This window comes from Aegilops tauschii, chromosome 2, assembly GCF_002575655.3.
Source record: "Aegilops tauschii subsp. strangulata cultivar AL8/78 chromosome 2, Aet v6.0, whole genome shotgun sequence".
Classification (NCBI taxonomy): domain Eukaryota; kingdom Viridiplantae; phylum Streptophyta; class Magnoliopsida; order Poales; family Poaceae; genus Aegilops; species Aegilops tauschii.
In genome coordinates, this window is record NC_053036.3 from 199,290,247 (window position 1) to 199,313,992 (window position 23,746).

General features: G+C 46.4%; 1 protein-coding gene across 1 annotated transcript; it reads right to left on the minus strand.

Annotated features, from left to right (window-relative positions):
• Positions 1–3,890: 3,890 nt before the first annotated feature.
• Positions 3,891–8,860, minus strand: LOC109759960 (glutamate receptor 3.4). Its single transcript, XM_020318787.4, has 8 exons — positions 8,725–8,860; positions 8,572–8,620; positions 8,086–8,452; positions 5,938–7,280; positions 5,560–5,837; positions 5,436–5,467; positions 4,945–5,351; positions 3,891–4,831 (listed from the first exon to the last, which is right to left on the minus strand). Exons 3-8 carry the CDS (start codon positions 8,363–8,365, stop codon positions 4,391–4,393), a joined length of 2,781 nt encoding a protein of 926 aa, XP_020174376.1. The 5' UTR covers positions 8,366–8,452; positions 8,572–8,620; positions 8,725–8,860; the 3' UTR covers positions 3,891–4,390.
• Between the last annotated feature and the right edge of the window lie 14,886 nt (positions 8,861–23,746).

A 23,746-nucleotide genomic window follows, 5' to 3' on the forward strand; every position in this document is an offset into this window, starting at 1 on the left:
CAGCGGTATGGCGAAGGAGACGGAAGTCTGATTGGCATCGCCGGTGTCCTGAATTACCGGTTCCGCCACCGGTGTCGATTGAAGCGTCTTGCCAGCGGACGTTTTCCTGTTTCCTCTCCCCAAGGGCCTCTGTGGCTCGTCCTCGTCATCGTCGGGGAGGTCAATGATGTTGAGGGCTGTAAAAAGATCAGTCGCCAAAGTTTCATCACCCGATTGGATATATCGCAGTTCAATCAACAAATCGAAGATAAAATCACGAGGATTGTACCCGGATTGGAGGTCACCGCATCCTCCATTTCCTCATCCTCGTTCTTATAAGCAGAGGTCCCAGAGGTAGCGGCACTGCCAGTTTCAAGATTCATTCGGTCAAACCAAGGGAAAAATAAACAGCACAGAACGTCGAGTAAAAGCGAAAGAAGAACACTCACACAGAAGCAACGGGAACGTCAATCTTGATTCTCGGCAGCGCCTTCCGAGTCTTCTGCACTATAACCTTGGACTGCTTTGGAGATTTTTTAGTTGGTGCCGGAGAGGACGTCCGAGGACGCTTTGACGACTGCCCGGTCTGAACGGTCGCCTTGTCACGGGCGCTCGCCGAGTCGTGAGTAAGTTTGGGTCGCCTTTCCCTGCGGGGAGGAGAGTTGACCTCTTCTTCGTCACTCGGGTCGTCGCTCTCCTCGTCCCCCTCTCCGTCGGAATGCCACTCGCCGCTTTCACCTCCGCTTGCCTCCCCCTCCGGGTCCTGCTCCTGCTCTCCGTTGGGCATCGAATACATTTCAGTAAGGGCCTAGAAGAAAACAAGCAAGACAAAGTCAGTCGGTGAAGCATAAACAGTTGCATGTTAAATCAAGATGACACTCGGTAATTCAGAATCGGACCTTGTCTGGTTCGTAGGATTGGTCAAGTGGAGGGATTCTCCTGGCTCCTCTGGGGTTATCCTTGTTGCCTGTGATACTCCTCAACCACTTCTCCACCGTATCCTCGTCGACTTCTTCTGGATGCACCTGAGTGGAATCTTCAATGCCCGAATACATCCACATCGGATGGTCGCGGGCTTGAAGTGGCTGAATACGTCGTCTGAGGAAGACTTCCAGCAGATCCATTCCAGTTACACCCTCACGGATGAGATAGACCACTCGCTCAACCAGCACTTTCACCTCCGCTTTCTCCCCTGAAGTCACTTTCAAGGCGGAGGGCTTCTCTACGCGAGCCATAGAAAAAGGAGGAAGTCCAGTCAACTGACCTGGAGTCGGCTGGTCTTTGCAGTAAAACCAGGTCGACTGCCACCCTCGTACTAACTCAGGAAGAATTATGGCTGGGAAAGAGCTCTTACCCCTCATCTGAATCCCAAGACCCCCACACATCTGGATCACTTGAGTCCTCTCGTCACTCGGGTTGGCCTTTTTGACCGACTAGGAGCGACCCATGAAAATGTGCTTGAAGAGACTCCAGTGTGGTCGACAACCCAAGAAATTTTCGCACAGAGACACGAAAGCAGCAAGATATATGATGGTGTTGGGGGAAAAGTGATGAAGTTGTGCTCCAAAGAAATTCAAGAAAGCCCGAAAAAAAGGATGCGGAGGCAGAGAAAATCCACGGTCGACGTGAGTGGCGAGGAGGACGCACTCACCCTCCCGCGGTCGAGGTTCGGTCTCATCCTCCGGGAGCCGTGCCGATCCGTGAGGAATCAACCCCTCCTCCGCCAGATCGTCGAGGTCATCCTGACTGATCGTCGACCAGCTCTAGTCGCCCTGGATCCAGCCGCGCGGCAAACCGGACCGCGACGAGGATCCGCCCCGGCTGGACTTTTTCCCCTTCGCCTTCGTCGTCGCCTTCTTCGCGTGCTCCAGAGCCACCGTCTTTTCTTTCCCCATCACCGTGGACTGAGCTCGAGCGGAGCGGCGGCGCTGGAGGAGGAGCAGGCGCAGTGGGGAAAACTGAGAAGAGAGAAGAAGAATGAGGACGCACTGTTCAAAAACCCTGGTCCGGCGCCTTATATGGGGTTGCTTCCGAGTGGCTGACATGTAGGCTCGGGCAATCTTATCAAATCCCGCAACAGTCGCGTGCATGATACGTGGCAAAAAAGGCGGCACAGGAATCGAGGCGGCCTTGCCTTATCCAGCCCGATTACTGCGGCCTCCTCCGCCCCGCGTGCTTCCCGAAATTCGAATCCCGCGAGATCCGCAGGCAGCAGAACAACTTGTCAGACGGAAGATCTCCACCACATTAGCATTCGGACCTCTTCCAGCAAAAGTTCACTCGACAAAACCAGGAATGGATCAAGGCGACTGAAAAAGAAGTTGGTGTCACCACCTCGGTTCGTTGATCCAAAACAAGACACACCCGAAACACGAAAAATGAGTCGGAAGTATTTTCAACTCCTTCTCCACTCAAACCCTGATCCATTCGGGGGCTAATGATGAGGACATGTACCTAGGGTAGGGTCAGAGGCCTGACCTAAATACCCTCCCCAAGGACATGACTCTAAAGCCAGAAGCATTCGAGGGGTACCATCACCCACTCGACCAGAAACATTTCCACTCGAAGGAATCAAGATCACTCGACCGTAACAAGAAACACTCGACGGACAGAAAACCTAAAGTCACTCTACATAGCAACGGTCGAGCATTAACTCCTAGACTTAATAGCCATTTATAACACTTTATTACGGATGTTACCAGTAACGCCCCCCTCTTGATGTACCTTAAAACCCTTGTAACGTGGGCTGGCCGGGGTCCTGGCGCACTCTATATAAGCCACCCCCCTCCACATGCACAAGGGTTCGCACCCCCTATAACACACACACATATAATCCAGTCGACCGCCTCCGGGCTCCGAGACGTAGGGCTGTTACTTCCTCCGAGAAGGGCCTGAACTCGTAAAACTCGTGCGTACAGCTTCTCCATAGCTAGGATCTTGCCTCTACATCCCTACCCCACATTCTACTGTCAGACTTAGAACCACGACACCGCCACAACCCGATCCGGTCACGCCGCTGTCGTCCCTGGCGACCGCGACGCACCAGATCGCGAGGCCTCCTGCCGCGGGGGAGCGAAGTCGCCGAGGCGCCGCCACCACCCGCCGTGGCGTCCGGCCCGCGCCATGCTCCGGCCCGGGGCGCCGGCCCGCGCCAGCCCCACGCGAGCGAGAGGGCCCGAGTCCCCGCCGCCGCCGGCGACGACCAGGCTTCTCCTGGCCGCGCCCTTGGGCGGCGGCGAGGGAGGAGGAGGAGGAGTGGGGGAGGGCCGGCCAGCGGGATCTGGGGGCCTCCCGGCCGGCTTCCCTTCTCTCTCTCCTCTTCTCTCTCATCCAACTCGGCAAACATATAATATTTTAATCCCTACAACCTGCTGACTGTACCTTATTATACTTGCTCTAAAGTTACCTGAATTTGGTTGCAGTTCAGTTAGAAGCAGATTAGGCAATCAAACTTAAGCGGGACCAGCAATTAAAACAAGCTAAAAGATATCCCGGGAGACGCGGCCATGCTACCTTCCTATCGTAATCGTCCGGATTAGTTTCTCAGTCAGTCGCATGGAGAATCAGCAAGTAAGATCCCTTTCCTTCATTGCCTTGCAGCAAGCAAGGGAGGGAGAGCTGGACAGGTCCAGCGTTGTAATCAGAGAGAGATTTCTTTTTGCGCAATGTTAAAATTGCTGTTTTTGAGACGTGAATTCTGCAATCACAGAGCAGAATGTTAATTAAGCTCGATGTAGATTCGAGTCTGCTGGGATGTACTAAAAGATTTCGCAGTCAAGCGAAAGAGTAGAGATGCATACGTTACTCTTTCATCACAGCACAGCACAGCTCAGTAGCGAAAGGAAATGCACAACTAGAGTACCAGGCACACACTGGCACACCACACCAAACAAGGATTCAGACTCCTCGGCTTATTCAGAACATGCTTCAGATTGATTGTAGCTACTCCCTCCGTTCACTTTTGTAAGACCGTTTAGACATTTAAGACAACACCCAAAACAGTTCAATTTCAGCTGTCTAAAACGTCTTATAAAAGTGAACATAGGGAGTACAACAACTTGGAACACAAGAGGTTACTTCTAATTTCAAAAAGAAAAGCGCACTCTGACAGAAAAAAATTGTAGCTACAATCTGGATAGCTTACTTCAGATTGTGGTATGTACCAGGTACATACCACAACCGAATGCTGCTACTTCTCCCATCCACATGTTGGTAACATGTTTCAGAGAAAATATTCTACTTCAGCTGCTCTGGACGCTGCAAGGTTTCCACAGCCAGAGCAAATGGAACACAAGAAAACCGCGTCGTCGGTCCATCGCCACCCGTGGTTTCGGAATCTGCCACTTCAGTTGCAGCAGGGCCGCGCGTTGTTCTTTCTGACTATGTTAGTCATGCAGCAGCGATGTAAGTTTTACAGCGGCAATGTAGATGGTTCTTCTGTAGTGCCGATTCTTGCCTGCTGAGAGCCATTAGGCTTTTTCTTGAGAGCATTCTTCACCTCCTCCTCCCTCTTGTCAACAAAAGAGATTAGCGATTTGATGCTGGTTAGCCTCGCTGGCCGGTTCACGATCGCCGCTTCAAGCTCAACCTGGTTATTATACTTGCTGTACTGAAACAATATTCGCCAGAAGAAAATCAGGAGAGCAACGACACATGCAAGGCCACACACGACAAAGAGGCCCCAGAAGCTTGACAGGCTCAAGGAGTTTGAGCTCATCCCACTATCATCTGACTCACATCCTTTCATCCCACTTAACCATTCATCATGGATCCTTTGGAGGTCGCCGTTCTCTGATAGTGTAAGGATTGCTGTCGACAAGTCGTCGGCAAGAGGGGAATCTCTTGGAAAGGCCTGCAGCAAAATACAGTACAACAATAAGATATTTAATTTAGGAGACAAAAACATCAGTTATTTCATCTTTTTTTTAATTGAATGAGTTATCTGATCATAATTAATTAACTTACAAATCCCCATCCGCTTTTTGTGAAAACCTGACCAACCGTCTTGAATTTACAGTATTTTGACAGGAAGATCTCAACGTATGGTAGCTCATCGATTATTGCAGCAACACCACCATTTCCTGACCCTAGCTCTAGTGCTCTTGCATAATCAGATGGGCTGTTTAGTGGCACCAGACGGGAATCGGCGATATTGAGCTCCTCCACAAGATAATTTCTGGCAAACGATCCAACTTGATAGCCAATTGCACTTGAACTAGAGATCAAGCTATCAAGACCTTTTACCCCTGTTGTTAGCTCTTGAACTGTGAGAAGTGATGTCAAGCTTGCCGTGTAGCTTGAGTTAATAATGAGCACAACAAAGAGCCACACAAGGAGCACAAATCTGCCAAGTGCGCTAGAAGTGTTCTCTCCTGTGTAAACCAACAAAAAATGTGAATATAAGAGTGAACCAAAAGAGTCTTTAATATCTTGACAAGTTTGATTTCAGAACTTACTGTGTGCGAAAAACATGGTTGAAAAGCTAAACCTGAAAGGTGCAGAGCAGACATCAGATATCAGATAACAAAAAAAACTTGCACACTTTGAAAAACAGAAATGTTATGCAATACATATACTAACCAGCATACTGTCATAATTTGTTGCCTTGGGGTTCCGCGGAACTCAGTATTAGTGCGGTGTTCAAGGATCCAAACAACTGTACCCACAAAGAGGAAGAGCAAACCTAGAACACACCACATCTGAAAGGTGAATGGTTTCAGAAAAGCCCAAGCGTTTGATTCAGTCTCCCTGGCTGGAGCTACAATAATGAGACCTGATTCTGTATATGGCTGGGTAAAATCAACAAGTCTTGTTCTATTTGTCACAATGGAGATGTCCCCTATGGCAGCATCAAAGTACTGAGTGGTACCAAAAAAGAAGAACAAAATGAATAAAATCCAGTTTAATAAAGATGGTACAATAGTTTTTCAGACTCAATGATATGGAGATGTTACTCACATTTTCGGACACCTTTTGTACAAGGTCACTGTAGCTCGGATTCTTCAGTCCATCTCCAAATAAAACAAAAGTGCATCCCACGGGGTAAGGCAACAAGCTTATTGCAGATTTAAAAACATCAACTGAGAACCCCTTTACCCCATCAGGCCCATCGTCTTGCATCACAAACTCATTGTAGCTTGTACGCAGAGGCACCCCAATCCTTAGAAGCTTCCCATGGTAAGGAAACACCCAACCACGGGGTTTCTCAGCAGTCTGACCAGGCCAGATAACACTATGGAGCTGTATATCATTGGTTGTAGAGTTCAGTGGTACTGAATGCAAGTTTTCTGGAGCAGCAACTGAGAGACCAGAAAAGTTTGACCAATACCCAATGGTTCTGAAACCTGTGCCACCGATATTCAGGATGTCATAAGCTGGATGGATCAAATTCCTGTCCAAAGTAAATTGTACTTGGCCTGAAACCCCTGTGAAATTTGCCTGCAACACTTTCTCCAGTAGTTTATCTCCATTGTTGAGAACTCGGAGAGAATCTAACTGAAGGCTACTTCCTTTTATAGCTTGCAAATTTTGGTTTGCAGAAAAAGATACTGCATTCCCAGCACTCAGGAACTGCTCAACTGCATGAGCAACCAACCATACGGAGTCATAAGCATGTGCAGTGTAGGAACTGAAGCTCGAACGGTTTCCTTTCCTTGTCAGACTGTTCAGTTTGGGCAGCAAGGACTGCTGAATGCCAGAGTCAGCAACATGTTGATGAAGCATAATAACCCCCTGAGTGTTTTCTGTCGCATCAGAAGCAACATGCCCAGATGAGTCTATCACTGCAGAGAGCCAGTCTGTTGCTATCCATACATAGCCGCTACTCATCATCCCTAAAGATTTTGCGGCAGAGAAAACTGTCATCCCAGAGTCAGGGTTCACATGGACAACATAGACGCGGGACTCCATTTCATTCACTTGCATCAACATATCCTGGATTGCAGTCCTTCCAGCACCAGGTGGCAATTTTGCTTTGTAGGCTATCTTGGACATCTTCTTTGCAAGGGCATCACCAAGTGCTGTGATGCCGCCTCTACCATAGTCATCATCAACATAGATGGCGATGACTTCTCTCCATTGGTACTGACTGATGATACTAGCTACAGCAGACATTTGGTAGTAATCACTTTGTGTAGCCCTCACAAAGTAAGGGTATTCAAGGGAAGAAAGGGTAGGATCGGAGGCTGCGAAAGAGATAAGTGGGACTTGGAGTTTGTTAGCAGCATGAGAAATGATATGAGCAATTGCGGATGATTGTGGACCTAATACAGCGATAACATCCTTGGCCAGAAGCTGCAATGCTGCACAGGAACCATTGTTATCAAACTCTTCAAGATTTGAATGAGAGATAAATAAATTATATGTTCACTTACAATTTAGTAAGTATAAGAAAACTAAGGAAAGTTACAATTAGAAAAGACGATCTACTTCTAGTTTGCATAAGAACAAATACTCAGTAGGACTAAAATCTGCACACTTGCCATGATATCATGGAACTACCTTATATAGCTTTGCAACTTTCCAAGCCAAATTTCCTCTGTAGCTGAATTTGATTACGGTGTTGGCTACCAAGATTGAGTTAAAAAGAAGTAGAAAAGAAATACAACACGTGCAAGGAAAGAAAGCCAAGCAATTAGTTAAAGGGGAATGATGTTTAATTCAGGAAATGATGATTGCATGACAAGCAGATTAAACTGGCAAATTGCTAATTTCAATATGATCAGGCTCAAATATCTTCGCCATCTGCTACTCATGTCTAGTTACTAAGCGCAGTTAGAAACCTAATTTGTATATCTAGCAGTTTTGTTTTGGTTCGGTTTTGGCTTTACTTTGCTTGCTTCTCTACATAAGTTATGTTTCTGTTTTGGTCGCAGCGAGGTACTTTGCACCTTCTTGGCGGTTTATTCTAATACAAAAAGCATTTTGGTGCGTGCTCGAGGAAAAAATATGTTACTATTTGATACTGTACTAAACTAATGTACAGATAATATTCATCAACTTATATCTCATGTCTAGTTACTAGCAGAGTTAAAACTAACTTGCAGATATAGAATGCAGACAGCTTTCTGGAAAAGAAAAACTGATGAAAAAGAAAGAAGTATGAACCTTCAATAGTCCCAACAAAGCCACTGCAATTGGTGTCCTGCATAAGAAGACTCAATTTTGTCCCGGGCAGTACGGTTGGATCAGCATTGACATCCGCAACAGCGAGCTCGATAGCCGGCTTCGCTGCCCTCCCGATGACCGAATCAAATGTGAAGAGCGCACCGATGCGCACCTCGGCCGGCCTCGAGACGCCGTTGGTGCCATTCTGGCTATCTGCTATGGCACCACCGGCAATAATGCAGACACAGAGCAGTATGGCAGCAAAGTGAGCAGAGCCCATCTGCCCGAAGCAAGAAAGCACAAGTGGCTTCTTGACCTCCAGAACCAGAAGCTAACACGGATACTTCGTTCTCGATCTAGACGGCCTCTGTTTCCACCCAAGAGAAGGAGTTTAGAGGCCGAGATCGCACCGAGGAACCAGGAGAACAAGCAGAAGAGGAACGCAAGCGATGGAAATGAGTTCCTGCTCTGCCTGTGGCCGCCTACCAGCTGCTCGACGAAATGCTCAGCAGGACGAAGTGGCGGCGCAGCTCACCTGCAACCGCAAAGAGGAACGGAACGCGCCATCATTGGGCTGTCCAACAGTCGAGCTAATCGACCTGCTTGCCGAAGAAAAGACTAGGATTATCGGGCGCTTACCGACGGAAGCCAAAGAGCTCGGCTCAGCCGAGAACACCACGGAACGGAACCTCGCTTGGTTTCTTGGCCTTGCTGATGATCCCGGGCGGCCGAGGAGGGAAATGCTGCGGCCTCTCGGTTTTGGGGGGATATTTGTAGGCCATTCTGCTGGCGAATGAAATGCCTGCCTGCCGAGGCCAGGCAGTGGCTGGCACTGTGACGGCGACCGCGGGTGCGAGACGATCGTGGCCTCGTGGGGCATGATAAAGCCGCTTTCTTTGCTGCCCTCGGCGATTGGATTCCTTTCAGCGATAAAGAGGGAAATGCGAGACACCCGGAAGCTTTTGTGTCGCGGACGTCAGGATCAGCAAAATTCAGTTTGGACAAACACCGGGTAATATCTTGCTAGGAATATTGTTAATGCTTTAGACCCTCTCGAATATCTGCTACTCCAGCAGTAGTACTAAAGCTTTCATCGAAGCTCACTCCCCTTTCTAAAATATTCACATTCACCAAAGCCATGTGCATCAAACCATACAGATACAGTGCACCTCTTGGTCTATGAGTTGTACGCACTCACTTCATACATGGTCGATGCTGCATCGAACGAAGTTCTAATCGATATTCATGGCGGTGTGTATGCGGTTGGAGCGGTTGGCTTGAGAGGTTTTTACCCAACATAGATGACATCATAATCTTTAGAACAGTCCATCACCTTCTTTGATATAGACATTGTGTCGGTTCTATATGACTCCACCGTGGTCGATATGTCAGCCTTTTTATTTATCTTTTGTCAGACTGTTAGTGTTTGGATCTGTGCATCGTAGTTATGCAGAGGTCGAGTATTGCTCACCATGTTTTGTATCCCCTTGAATGCTTGATGCTATATTTTGAGTTAACAAAAAACACTCTTTATTGAAAAACAACACTAACCTGCGATCGACATCATCCTCCGACCCGTCAATGCTCCTCCAAGGAAGGCCAACGACACAGGGAAGCCAATGAACCCATTATTCTCGTCACCGGCGCTGCCCTAACTTCACTAGCGACAAAGAACTAAAAAGCCCCTAAATTGAAGGAAATATGCCCTAAAGGCAATAATAAAGTTGTTATTTATATTTTCTTATATCATGATAAATGTTTATTATTCATGCTAGAATTGTATTAACCGGAAACTTGATACATGTGTGAATACATAGACAAACAGAGTGTCACTAGTATGCCTCTACTTGACTAGCTCGTTAATCAAAGATGGTTAAGTTTCCTAGCCATAGACATGAGTTGTCATTTGATGAACGGGATCACATCATTAGAGAATAATGTGATTGACAAGACCCATCCATTAGCTTAGCATTATGATCGTTGAGTTTTATTGCTATTGCTTTCTTCATGACTTATACATGTTCCTCTAACTATGAGATTATGCAACTCCCGAATACCGTAGGAACACTTAGTGTGCTATCAGACGTCACAACGTAACTGGGTGATTATAAAGATGCTCTACAGGTGTCTCTGATGGTGTTTGTTGAGTTGGCATAAATCGAGATTAGGATTTGTCACTCCGATTGTCGGAGAGGTATCTCTGGGCCCTCTCGGTAATGCACATCACTATAAGCCTTGCAAGCAATGTGACTAATGAGTTAGTTACGGGATGATGCGTTACAGAACAAGTAAAGAGACTTGTCGGTAACGAGATTGAACTAGGTACTGATACTAACGATCGAATCTCGGGCAAGTAACATACCGATGACAAAGGGAACAACGTATGTTGTTATGCAGTTTGACCGATAAAGATCTTCGTAGAATATGTAGGAGCCAATATGAGCATCCAGGTTCCGCTATTGGTTATTGACCGAAGATGTGTCTCGGTCATGTCTACATAGTTCTCGAACCCATAGGGTCCGCACGCTTAACGTTCGATGACGATTTGTATTATGAGTTATGTGATTTGATGTACCGAAGGTTGTTCGGAGTCCCGGATAAGATCACGGACATGACGAGGAGTCTCAAAATGGTCGAGACATAAAGATTGATATATTGAAAGGTTATATTCGGACACCGGAAAGGTTCCGAAGTGTATTGGGTATTTTTCGGAGTACCGGGAGGTTACCGGAACCCCCCGGGGAGTCTATGGGCCTTATTGGGCCCTAGTGGAGAAAGAGGGCAGCAAGAAAGGTGTGGGGCGCCCCCCCCCTTAGGCCCAAATCGAATTGGTTTAGGGTTTGGGGGGCCGGCCCCCTCTTTCCTTCTCCCCTCCTCCTCTTTCCTCCTTCTCCTAGTAGGAATAGGAAAGGGGGGGGGGCAAACCTACTTGGAGTAGGATTGCCCCCCCCCTTGGCGTGCGCTCTCCTAGGCCGGCCTCCTCCTCCTCTCCTCCTTTGTATATGGGGGCAAGGGGCACCCCAAAGGAACAACAGACAATCTCTTAGCCGTGTGCGGTGCCCCCCTCCACAGTTCAACACCTCGGTCATATTGTCGTAGTGCTTAGGCGAAGCCCTGCGCAGGTAACTTCATCATCACCGTCACCACGCCGTCGTGCTGACGAAACTCTCCCTCGGCCTCAACTGGATCAAGAGTTCGAGGGACGTCACCGAGCTGAACGTGTGCAGATCGCGGAGGTGTCGTGCGTTCGGTACTTGGATCGGTTGGATCGCGAAGACGTTCGATTACATCAACCGTGTTACTAAACGCTTCCGCTTTCGGTCTACAAGGGTACGCGGACACACTCTCCCGCTCGTTGCTATGCATTACATAGATAGATCTTGCGTGATCGTAGGTAAAAAAATTTGAAATAGTGCGTTCCACAAAAGTGGCATCCGAGCCAGGTCTATGCGTAGATGTTATATGCACGAGTAGAACACAAAGAGTTGTGGACGATAATAGTCATACTGCTTACCAGCATGTCATACTTTGATTCGGCTGTATTGTTGGATGAAGCGGCCCGGACCGACATTACGCGTACGCTTACGCGAGACTAGTTCTACCGATGTGCTTTGCACACAGGTGGCTGGCGGGTGTCAGTTTCTCCAATTTTAGTTGAATCGAGTGTGACTACGCCCGGTCCTTGTTGAAGGTTAAAACAACACACTTGACAAAAAATCGTTGTGGTTTTGATGCGTAGGTAAGAACGGTTCTTGCTCAGCCCGTAGCAGCCACGTAAAATTTGCAACAACAAGTAGAGGACGTTTAACTTGTTTTTGCAGGGTATGCTATGATGTGATATGGTCAAAACATGATGATATATAAATTGTTGTATGAGATGATCATGTTTTGTAACAGTTATCGGCAACTAGCAGGAGCCTTATGGTTGTCGCTTTATTGTATGAAATGCAATCGCCATGAAATTGCTTTACTTTATCACTAAGCGGTAGCGATAGTCGTAGAAGCAATAGTTGGCGAGACGACAACGATGCTTCGATGGAGATCAAGGTGTCAAGCCGGTGACTATGGTGATCATGACGGTGCTTTGGAGATGGAGATCAAAGGCACAAGATGATGATGGCCATATCATATCACTTATATTGATTGCATGTGATGTTTATCCTTTATGCATCTTATTTTGCTTAGTACAGCGATATCATTATAAGATGATCCCTTACTAAATTTCAAGGTATAAGTGTTCTCCCTGAGTATGCACCGTTGCGACAGTTCGTCGTGCCGAGACACCACGTGATGATCGGGTGTGATAAGCTCTACGTTCACATATAAAGGGTGTAAGCCAGTTTTGCACACGCAGAATACTCGGGTTAAACTTGACGAGCATATGTAGATATGGCCTCGGAACACTGAGACCGAAAGGTCGAGCGTGAATCATATAGTAGATATGATCAACATAGCGATGTTCACCATTGAAAACTACTCCATCTCACGTGATGATCGGACATGGTTTAGTTGATATGGATTCACGTGATCATTTAGATGACTAGAGGGATGTCTATCTAAGTGGGAGTTCTTAACTAATATGATTAAATTGAACTTTAATTTATCATGAACTTAGTCCTGATAGTATTTGCATAACTATGTTGTAGATCAATAGCTCGCGATGTAGCTCCCCGTTTATTTTTGATATGTTCCTAGAGAAAAACTATGTTGAAAGATGATAGTAGCAATGATGCGGACTAGGTCCGTGATCTGAGGATTATCCTCATTGCTGCACAGAAGAACTATGTCGTTGATGCAATGCTAGGTGACGGACCTATTGCAGGAGCAGATTCAGACGTTATGAACGTTTGGCCAGCTTGGTATGATAACTACTTGATAGTTTAGTGCGCCATGCTTTACGGTTTAGAACCGGGACTTCAAAAATGTTTTGAACGCCACGGAACATATAAGATGTTCTAAGAGCTGAAATTGGTATTTCAGACTCATGCCCGAGTCGAGAGGTATGAGACCTCTGACAAGTACTTTGCCTACAAGATGGAGGAGAATAGCTCAACCAGTGAGCATGTGCTCAGATTGTCTGAGTACTACAATCGCTTGAATCAAGTGGGAGTTAATCTTCCAGATAAAATAGTGATTGACAGAGTTCTCTAGTCATTATCACCAATTTACTGGAACTTCGTGATGAACTATAATATGCAAGGGATGATGAAAATGATTCCCGGGCTCTTCGTGATGCTGAAATCGGCAAAGGTAGAAATCAAGAAAAAGTATCAAGTGTCGATGGTTGACAAGACCGCTAGTTTCAAGTAAAAGGGCAAGGGAAAGAAATGGAACTTCAAGAAGAATGACAAGCAAGTTGTCACTCCCGTGAAAAAACCCAAAGCTAGACTCAAGCCTGAAACTAAGTGCTTCTACTGCAAAGGAAATGGTCACTGGAAGTGGAACTTTCCTAGATACTTGGCGGATAAGAAGGATGGCAAAGTGAACAAAGGTATATTTGATATACATGTTATTGATGTGTACTTTACTAGTGTTTATAGCAACCCCTCGGTATTTGATACTGGTTCAGTTGCTAAGAGTAGCAACTCGAAACGGGAGTTGCAAAATAAACAAAGACTAGTTAAGGGCGAGGTGATGTTGCGTGTTGGAAGTGATTCCAAGATTGATAAGATCACCATCACACACTTCCTTTACCTTCGGGATTAGTGAACCTAAAATAAATGTTATTTGGTGTTTGCATTGAGCATGAATATGATTGGATCATGTTTGTTGCAATACAATTATTCATTTAAGTCAAAGAATAATTGTTGTTCTAACATGAATAAAAACCTTCTACGGTCATACACTCAATATAAATGTTTATTGAATCTCGATCGTAGTGACACACATATTCATAAATATTGAAGCCAAAAGATGCAAAGTTAATAATGATAGTGCAACTTATTTGTGGCACTGCCGTTTAGGTCATATTGGTGTAAAAGCACATGAAGAAACTCCATGCTGATGGACTTTTGGAATCACTTGACTATGAATCATTTGATGCTTGCGAACCATGCCTCATGGGCAAGATGACTAAGACTCCGTTCTCTGGAACAATGGAGCGAGCAACTAACTTGTTGGAAATAATACATACTGATGTATGCGGTCCGATGAGTGTTGAGGGTCGTGGCGGGTATCGTTATTTTCTGACCTTCACAGATGATTTGAGCAGATATGGGTATATCTACTTAATGAAACATAAGTCTGAAACATTTGAAAAGTTCAAAGAATTTCAGAGTGAAGTAGAAAATCATCATAACAAGAAAATAAAGTTTCTACGATCTGATCGTGAAGAAGAATATTTGAGTTACGAATTTGGTCTTCATTTGAAACAATGCGGAATAGTTTCGCAACTCACGCCACCTGGAACACCACAACGAAATGGTGTGTCTGAACGTTGTAACCGTACTTTATTAGATATGGTGCGATCTATGATGTCTCTTACCAATTTACCACTATCGTTTTGGGGTTATGCATTAGAGACAACTGCATTCACGTTAAATAGGGCACCATCTAAATCCGTTGAGACGACACCATATGAACTGTGATTTGGCACCTAAGCCGTCGTTTCTTAAAGTTTGGGGCGGCGATGCTTATGTGAAGAAGTTTCAACCTGATAAGCTCGCACCCAAATCGGAGAAATGTGTCTTCATAGGATACCCAAAGGAAACTGTTGGGTACACCTTCGATCACAGATCCAAAGGCAAGATATTAGTTGCTAAAAATGGATACTTTCTAAAGAAGGAGTTTTCTCGAAAGAAGTGAGTGGGAGGAAAGTAGAACTTGATGAGGTAATTGTACCTTCTTCCGAATTGGAAAGTAGTTCATCACAGAAATCAGTTCCAGTGATGCCTACACCAATTAGTGAGAAAGTTAATGATGATGATCATAAAACTTCAGATCAAGTTACTACCAAACCTCGTAGGTCAACCAGAGTACGTTCTGCACCAGAGTGGTACGGTAATCCAATTCTGGAAGTTATGTTACTAGACCATGACGAACCTACGAACTATGAGGAAGCGATGATGAGTCCAGATTCCGCAAAATGGTTTAAGGCCATGAAATCTGAGATAGGATCCATGTATGAAAACAAAGTATGGACTTTGGTGGAATTGCCCCATGATCGGCAAGCCATTGAGAATAAATGGATCTTCAAGAGGAAGACGGACGCTGATGGTAGTGTTACTATCTACAAAGCTCGACTTGTCGCGAAAGGTTTTCGAGAAGTTCAAGGTGTTGACTACGATGAGATTTTCTCACTCATAGCGATGCTTAAGTCTGTCCGAATCATGTTAGCAATTGCCGCATTTGATGAAATCTGGCAAATGGATAACAAAATTGCATTCCTTAATGGATTTATTAAAGAAGAATTGTATATGATGCAACCGGAAGGTTTTGTCAATCCTAAAGGTGCTAACAAAATGTGCAAGCTCCATCGATCCATCTATGGACTGGTGCAAGCATCTCGTAGTTGGAATATATGCTTTGATAAGTTGATCAAAGCATATAGTTTTATACAGACTTGCGGTGAAGTCTGTATTTACAAGAAAGTGAGTGGGAGCACTACAGCCTTTCTGATAAGTATATGTGAATGACATATTGTTGATCGGAAATGATGTAGAATTTTCTATAAAGCATAAAGTAGTGTTTGAAAGGAGTTTTTCAAAGAAAGACCTCGGTGAAGCTGCTTACATATTGAGCATCAAGATCTATAGAGATAGATCAAGACGCTTGATAAGTTTTTTCAACGAATACATACCATGACAAGATTTTGAAATAGTTCAGAATGGAACAGTCAAAAAAGGAGTTCTTGCCTGTATTGCAAGGTGTAAAGTTGAGTAAGACTCAAAACCCGACCACGTTAGAAAATAGAAAGAGAATGAAAGTCATTCCCTATGCCTCAGCCATAGGTTCTATAAAGTATGCTATGCTGTGTACCAGACCTATTGTGTACCTTGCCATGAATTTGGCAAGGGGGTACGATAGTGATCCAGGTGTGAATCACTAGACAACGGTCAAAGTTATCCTTAGTTACCTAACAGGACTAAGGAAATATTTCTCGGTTATGGAGGTGATAAAGAGTTCGTCGTAAAGAGTTACGTCGATGCAAGCTTTTACATCAATCCAGATGACTCTAAGTCTCAATCTAGATACATATTGAAAGTGGGAGCAATTAGCTAGAGTAGCTCCGTGTAGAGCATTGTAAACATAGAAATTTGCAAAATACATACGGATCTGAATGTGGCAGACTCGTTGACTAAACTTCTCTCACAAGCAAAACATGATCACACCTTAGTACTCTTTGGGTGTTAATCACGTGGCGATGTGAACTAGATTATTGACTCTAGTAAACCTTTTGGGTGTTGGTCACATGGCGATGTGAACTATGGGTGTTAATCACATGATGATGTGAACTATTGGTGTTAAATCACATGGCGATGTGAACTAGATTATTAACTCTAGTGCAAGTGGGAGACTGAAGGAAATATGCCCTAGAGGCAATAATAAAGTTGTTATTTATACTTCCTTACATCATGATAAATGTTTATTATTCATGCTAGAATTGTATTAACTGGAAACTTGATACATGTGTGAATACATAGACAAACAGAGTGTCACTAGTATGCCTCTACTTGACTAGCTCGTTAATCAAAGATGGTTAAGTTTCCTAGCCATAGACATGAGTTGTCATTTGATGAACGGGATCACATCATTAGAGAATGATGTGATTGACAAGACCTATCCGTTAGCTTAGCATTATGATCGTTGAGTTTTATTGCCATTGCTTTCTTCATGACTTATACATGTTCCTCTAACTACGAGATTATGCAACTCCCGAATACCGGAGGAACACTTAGTGTGCTATCAAACGTCACAACGTAACTGGGTGATTATAAAGATGCTCTACAGGTGTCTCCGATGGTGTTTGTTGAGTTGGCATAGATCGAGATTAGATTTGTCACTCTGATTGTCGGAGAGGTATCTCTGGGCCCTCTCGGTAATGCACATCACTATAAGCCTTGCAAGCAATGTGATTAATGAGTTAGTTATGGGATGATGGATTACAGAACGAGTAAAGAGACTTGCCGGTAACGAGATTGAACTAGGTATTGAGATACCGACGATCGAATCTCGGGCAAGTAACATACCGATGACAAAGGGAACAACGTATGTTGTTATGCGGTTTGACCGATAAAGATCTTCGTAGAATATGTAGGAGCCAATATGAGCATCCAGGTTCCGCTATTGGTTATTGACCGAAGATGTGTCTCGGTCATGTCTACATAGTTCTCGAACCCATAGGGTCCGCACGCTTAACGTTCGATGACGATTTGTATTATGAGTTATGTGATTTGATGTACCGAAGGTTGTTCGGAGTCCCGAATGAGATCACGGAAAGATTGATATATTGGAAGGTTATATTCGGACACCGGAAAGGTTCCGAAGTGTATCGGGTATTTTTCAGAGTACCGGGAGGTTACCGGAACCCCCCGGGGAGTCTATGGGCCTTATTTGGCCCTAGTGGAGAAAAAGGGCAGCAAGCAAGGTGTGGGGCGCGCCCCCCTTTGGCCCAAACCGAATTGGTTTAGGGTTTGGGGGGCCGGGCCCCTCTTTCCTTCTCCCCTCCTCCTCTTTCCGCCTTCTCCTAGTAGGAATAGGAAAGGGGGGCCAAACCTACTTGGAGTAGGATTGCCCCCCCTTGGCGCGCGCCTCCTCCTAGGCCGGCCTCCTCCTCCTCCCCTCTGAGGGAGTCCTGGACTAAGGGGTCCCCGGGCGTCCGGCCTGTTGGACATGGGCCGGACTAATGGGCTGTGAATATACAAGACCAACGACTCTCTCCCGTGTCCGAATGGGACTCTCCTTGGCGTGGAAGGCAAGCTTGGCGACCGAATATGAAGATTCCTTTCTCTCTAACTGACTTTGTACAACCCTAGTCCCCTCCGGTGTCTATATAAAACGGAGGGCTTAGTCCGGAAGGAGATACAGTCATACAGGCTAGACTTCTAGGGTTTTAGCCATTACGATCTCATGGTAGATCAACTCTTGTAATACTCATATTCATCAAGATCAATCAAGCAGGAAGTAGGGTATTACCTCCATAGAGAGGGCCCGAACCTGGGTAAACATTGTGTCCCCTGTCTCCTGTTACCATCGACCTTAGACGCACAGTTCGGGACCCCCTACCCGAGATCCGTCGGTTTTGACACCGACATTGGTGCTTTCATTGAGAGCCACTGTGTCGTCCCCAAAAGGTTTGATGGCTCCTTCAACCATCAACAACGATATTGTCCAAGGGGAAACTTTCCTCCCCGGACAGATCTTCGTGTTCGGCGGCTTCGCACTGCGGGCCAACTCGCTTGGCCATCTGGAGCAGATCGACAGCTACACCCCTGGCCATCAGGTCAGATTTGGGAGCTTGAACTACATCGCAGATATCCGCAGAGACTTGATCTTCGACGGATTCAAGACCACGGCAGTCGCTCCCCGTCGCCACGATGAACATGACTAAAATCTGTCATCGGGCCATGCCCAGGAAATTGCACCAGTAACCGCTTTGGCCGTAGATCCGGAGCAGATCGCGCCATCCGAGGACGGGAAGCTCAACCCCACCACGGAAGCCGTAGATTCCGCGGCGTTGGAGCCGCACACAGACCTATCCTCGGGTGATGTCTGTGTCGCCGGAACCTCGGACTCGTTTCCGGCTAAAGTTCCGAGCCATGTGCGTCCGCGTATGTCGAGCAGGATTGGTCATCGATCAGCGAATTCAGCGCCACGGACATCTTCCGGCACTCGCCTTTGGGCGACATGCTGAACTCATTAAAAAATCTATCCCTAGCGGGGGACTCCCAGCCGAATTATATCCGGTTTGAACTGGAGGCTGATGAGGGAGAATTTCGTTTCCCATCCACCGCCCACTTCATAGCCACTGTCAAAGACCTAACCGACACGCTCGATTATGACTCCGAAGACATCGACGGTATGGACGACGATGCCGGAGAAGAGGAGGCCCAAAACCCGCCGTTCACCGGATGATGGATGGCCACTTCCTCATATGATGTATACATGGTGGATGCACCAAAATATAATGGCGGCGATGACAAGGAAAACCCAGTGGAGGATGACCCTCCTATGACACAATCAAAGCGCTGGCGTCAGCGGTGCCGCTCTAAATCGCGCCGCAGCAAAGACAACAACACCGGCCCAGGAGACGATAACACTCCGGATGGTGCCGAAGACATAGAAGACCCCGACAAACAAACTGCCGAACAGGACAATCGGGAGGATGGGCGAGTTAGCCCCGATGAACAGGCCATAGACGAAGACTCGGAGGACGGTAGTTACCATCCGCTCTCCGAGGAGGAGGTGAGCCTCGACAACGAGGATTTTATCATTCCTGAGGAACCTCTCGAGTAGGAGCGCTTCAAGCGCCAGCTAATAGCCACTGCAAGGAGCCTGAAAAAGAAGCAGCAGCAGCTTCAAGCTGACCAAGATCTGCTCAAGGACAGATGGACTGATGTCCTAGCAGCCGAAGAATACGGCCTTAAGCGCCCAGCCAAAAGTTACCCGAAGCGCATATTGCTACCTCAGTTCGATGACGAGGCGCCAGAGCCCGTACCAGCATCGCGCAATGCGGCTGACCGACCACCACGCGGTCGGGATAAAGCGGCAACTCAAGCCGAACACCAGACTGCCCCACCTCGCCATAAAGGTAGGGATAAAACAGCTCGGGGTTATACACATGACCTTCGGCAGGACCTGGACAGTAGAGCAGGACATACAAGATCGATCTACGGATCGCGAGGACGTGCTTCGACACGCGACGACGGCTATCTATTCGGACGTGACAAACCTAGTCACGCCCGGGCCGAAAACCGCAGACGGACTCCATCGGAGCTACGTCGCGATGCGGCTCGATATAGAGGCAACGCACACCCTCTTTGCTTCACTGACGAAGTAATGGATCATGAATTCCCAGAAGGGTTTAAACCCGTAAACATCGAATCATACGATGGAACAACCGATCCCGCGGTATGGATCGAGGATTTTATTCTCCACATACACATGGCCCGCGGGGATGACCTTCACGCCATCAAATACCTCCCATTAAAACTCAAAGGGCCAGCTCGGCACTGGCTAAACAGTCTGCCTGAAAATTCTATTGGCAGCTGGGAGGACTTGGAAGAAGCCTTCCTTGACAACTTCCAAGGTACATATGTCCGGCCACCAGATGCCGATGACTTAAGTCACATAGTTCAACAGCCTGGAGAGTCAGCCAGGAAATTCTGGACTAGGTTCCTAACTAAAAGAACCAGATCGTCGACTGTCCGGATGCCGAAGCCCTAGCGGCCTTTAAACATAGCATCCGTGACGAATGGCTCGCCCGCCACCTCGGCCAGGAAAAGCCGAAGTCCATGGCAGCCCTCACGGCACTCATGACCCGCTTTTGTGCAGGTGAGGGTAGTTGGCTGGCCCGAAGCAGAAACACAGCAAGCGGAATAGGCACCTCCGAGGGCAAAAATAGCAACGGCAAGCTCCGACGCAGCAGACACAAACGCCGAAGCAATGGTGACAACACCGATGACACGACAGTCAACGCCGGATTCAGTGGCTCCAAGTCTGGTCAGCAGAAGAAGCCATATAAAAGAAACAATCAGGGACCATCCAGCTTGGACCGCATACTTGATCGTCCATGCTAGATCCACGGCACCCCAGACAAACCAGCCAATCATACCAACAAAGATTGTTGGGTTTTTAAACAGGCCGGCAAGTTAAATGCTGAGAATAAGGAAAAGGGATCGCAAAGCGAGGACGATGACGAGGAGCCCCGGCAACCGAACACAGGGGGACAAAAGAAGTTTCCCCCTCAGGTCAAAACGGTAAACATGATATATGCCACACACATCCCTAAGAGGGAGCGCAAGCGCGCGCTCAGGGACGTCTATGCGTTAAGGGGTCTGCCCACACATTTTATGTGGTGTCTAAGAGGAACAGCCCGCACGCCTACGTGTGGGCAAAACAACTAGCGCCCACACACCTCTTTTTTTCCTCGCGGTCCCTCTCACACACCTACGTGTGGGCAAAATGGATAACGCCCACACGACCTCTCTCAGCCACCTACCTCACGGTCCCGCACACCCAGCGTGACAGTCACCACGCTTCCCCGCAGTTGCCATGGTCCGGACCCTCTTCAATGTCTGTTTAACTGCAGTTGCCATGTCGCTGAACTACAGTTGCCATGTCGGACAACTACAGTTGCCATGGTTGCTCAACTGCAGTTGCCATCTCAGGTCAAGTGCCAGATGCCATTTTGGACAACTGCAGCTGTTGTCATGTATGGTCTGGTTTACTATAGTTGCCATGATTTGAAAACTTTAGGGGTTGCCACCTACTAAAGCTAGGCAGTTGACATGTATGGTCTGGTTTACTACAGTTGTCATGATTTGAAACCCTTAGGAGTTGCCACATACTAACACTAGGCAGTTGCCGTGTAGCGCTACAAAGAGACATGGCAAAAATAACATGTTTCGGGTAAAGAGAGAGTTGTCATCTGCTTACAAGCACACTAGGGCAGTTGTCGTGTACCCTGCAAAACACATGGCAACTGACATGTTCGGGTAAAAAAAAAGAGTTGCCATCTTCTTACAAGCACACTAAGGGTAGTTGCCATGTACACTGCAAAACACATAGCAATTGACAGCTTTGGGTGTGGGAGAGGAGACGGGCGTGTGGGCGAGATGGCAAATGCCCACACACCAGTCCTTGTGCATGAGTGAAAACAGACGTGTGGGCGAACTGCTAAACGCCCACACACCGTCCCTTCCCTGTGTTGAAACGGACGTGTGGGCGGCCAGATGAATGCCCACACACCAGCCCAGTCCTACGTGGCACCACAAACATGTCAAGATTTGTGTACCGACAAACGGACGTAGATCCACGCGTGTGGGCGAGATGCAAATGCCCACACGTGTGGACGTTAGTGTTTCCTAACAAAAAATCCTAGTTAGCACAACAGCATGAGATATTATAGCAGCATTGGTGATGCGCATTGTCTATTTCGTTTGCTGTCACCACATACCAGAGTTTGAGTTAATGCAACCTTTCGGTTTGTTAGGCTGGCGTCTACTCCCTTGCCAAGCTTAATGACGTGTCACACGATTTTATGCATTATGGGCACACTTGTCCGCCACATTTCAAGGCTGTTTGAAACCTGAGTTTACCTCAATCATGCAAAAAGGACATGGCAAGCATTGTCACACTAGTACCAGTAGCATTCGGTCATGTCATCGTCTCATCAATCACGTGCCGTTCGCCATTCTTTCATGTCTTCCTTTTGCAACATGTGATGAAGGCCCATTTACTTGGAGTAGTAGCAATTTGCAAGTAGTGCATGTGGATGAATCCCTCGGCTGGCCGGCTTCGTGCCGTCCCAGGACGCGGGGGAGCAGTTTGAGTAAGCACGTAAGTTTATTTCTTTATTTGTGCTCAACAAGTTGGCTGCAGTCGAAGACTGTTTGTTTATGCTCCACCTGACACACATATATATATATATACAGAATCTGATCTGATACAAGCTGCTCTCAGTGAGAGTGAGAGAGAGAGAGACCGATACGTATGTATTTTTTTTGCGTAGACCAATACATACGTACATCTCTGTTGCAACCGTGTCTCCGTTTTTTTGACCCGAAACTGTGAGAATTTCTTCTCACAGTAATTTATATATATTTTCCCAAGTTTAAGCATACAACCAAAAGAGAAGAAGCTAGTCTAATACTCCCTTCGTTTCAAATTAGTTGACTTGAATTTGCTTAAATACAGATGTATCTATACTTGTTCAGTGTCTAGATACATTTGTATCTGGATAAATATGGGTCAAGTAATTTGGAATGGAGGGAGTAGAAGCTAGAAAAGAACGAAGACCAAAACTAAGCTATGCTAGCAAAGGGGGGGGGGGGGGGGGGGGACACTAAGCTAAGCTAGCTAACAAGGAAAATCAAACACAATAAGGCCTCCTTTGGTTTGGAGGAAGTTCATAGGAATTCTAGAGGATAGGATTCTTATAGGATTTTTTTCTTTAGAGCCCTTTGGTTCATAGGAATGGATTCCTATTCCTACATAGGATTGGTCCCTATCCTCCACATTTCGTAGGAAAATAAAAATGAGCCTAGACTCAATGAAAAAATTCCTTTGGTGTCAACCAAATGACATCTCGTTTCCTATTCCTATTCATATGATTTGGGATACATGTCATCTCATTTCCTACAAAATTCCTATTCCTACGATAATCCTATCCTATGAACCAAAAGAGGCCTAAGGCTATGTTTGGTCGCTGGGGTAGATTTCCCTAGGTTACAAAGCACGGGTGTGATTTCCCTTGTCACATGCTAATCCACGGGGAAATTTCTCAACGGCATTTGACACTTCAGGACAGAGCTAGGCTCCGTGGCTGTCGTATATAGATACGAAAAAAATACTTAAAGAAAATGACATTATGACCTTGTTTGTTTCAGCTTTTATTTGATTCGAATCACTTAGGAATTCAATTTAGTGGCAAAGCTGATTCACAGTTATAGAAAATCATGTTTGTTTCAGCGATTGAATTCGAATCACCTATAGATTGCTT

What these genes read in the sequence shown, in the direction of transcription:
- LOC109759960 (XM_020318787.4), bottom strand. Translation starts at nt 8,365, where the DNA reads ATGGGCTCTGCTCACTTTGCTGCCATACTGCTCTGTGTCTGCATTATT. An exon ending in CTTTGTTGGGACTATTGAAG is followed by an intron (nt 7,281 to 8,085) that starts GTTCATACTTCT and finishes GTTCCTGTGCAG; the next exon opens with CATTGCAGCTTCTGGCCAAG. An exon ending in CAAAAAGCGGATGGGGATTT is followed by an intron (nt 4,832 to 4,944) that starts GTAAGTTAATTA and finishes ATTTTGCTGCAG; the next exon opens with GCCTTTCCAAGAGATTCCCC.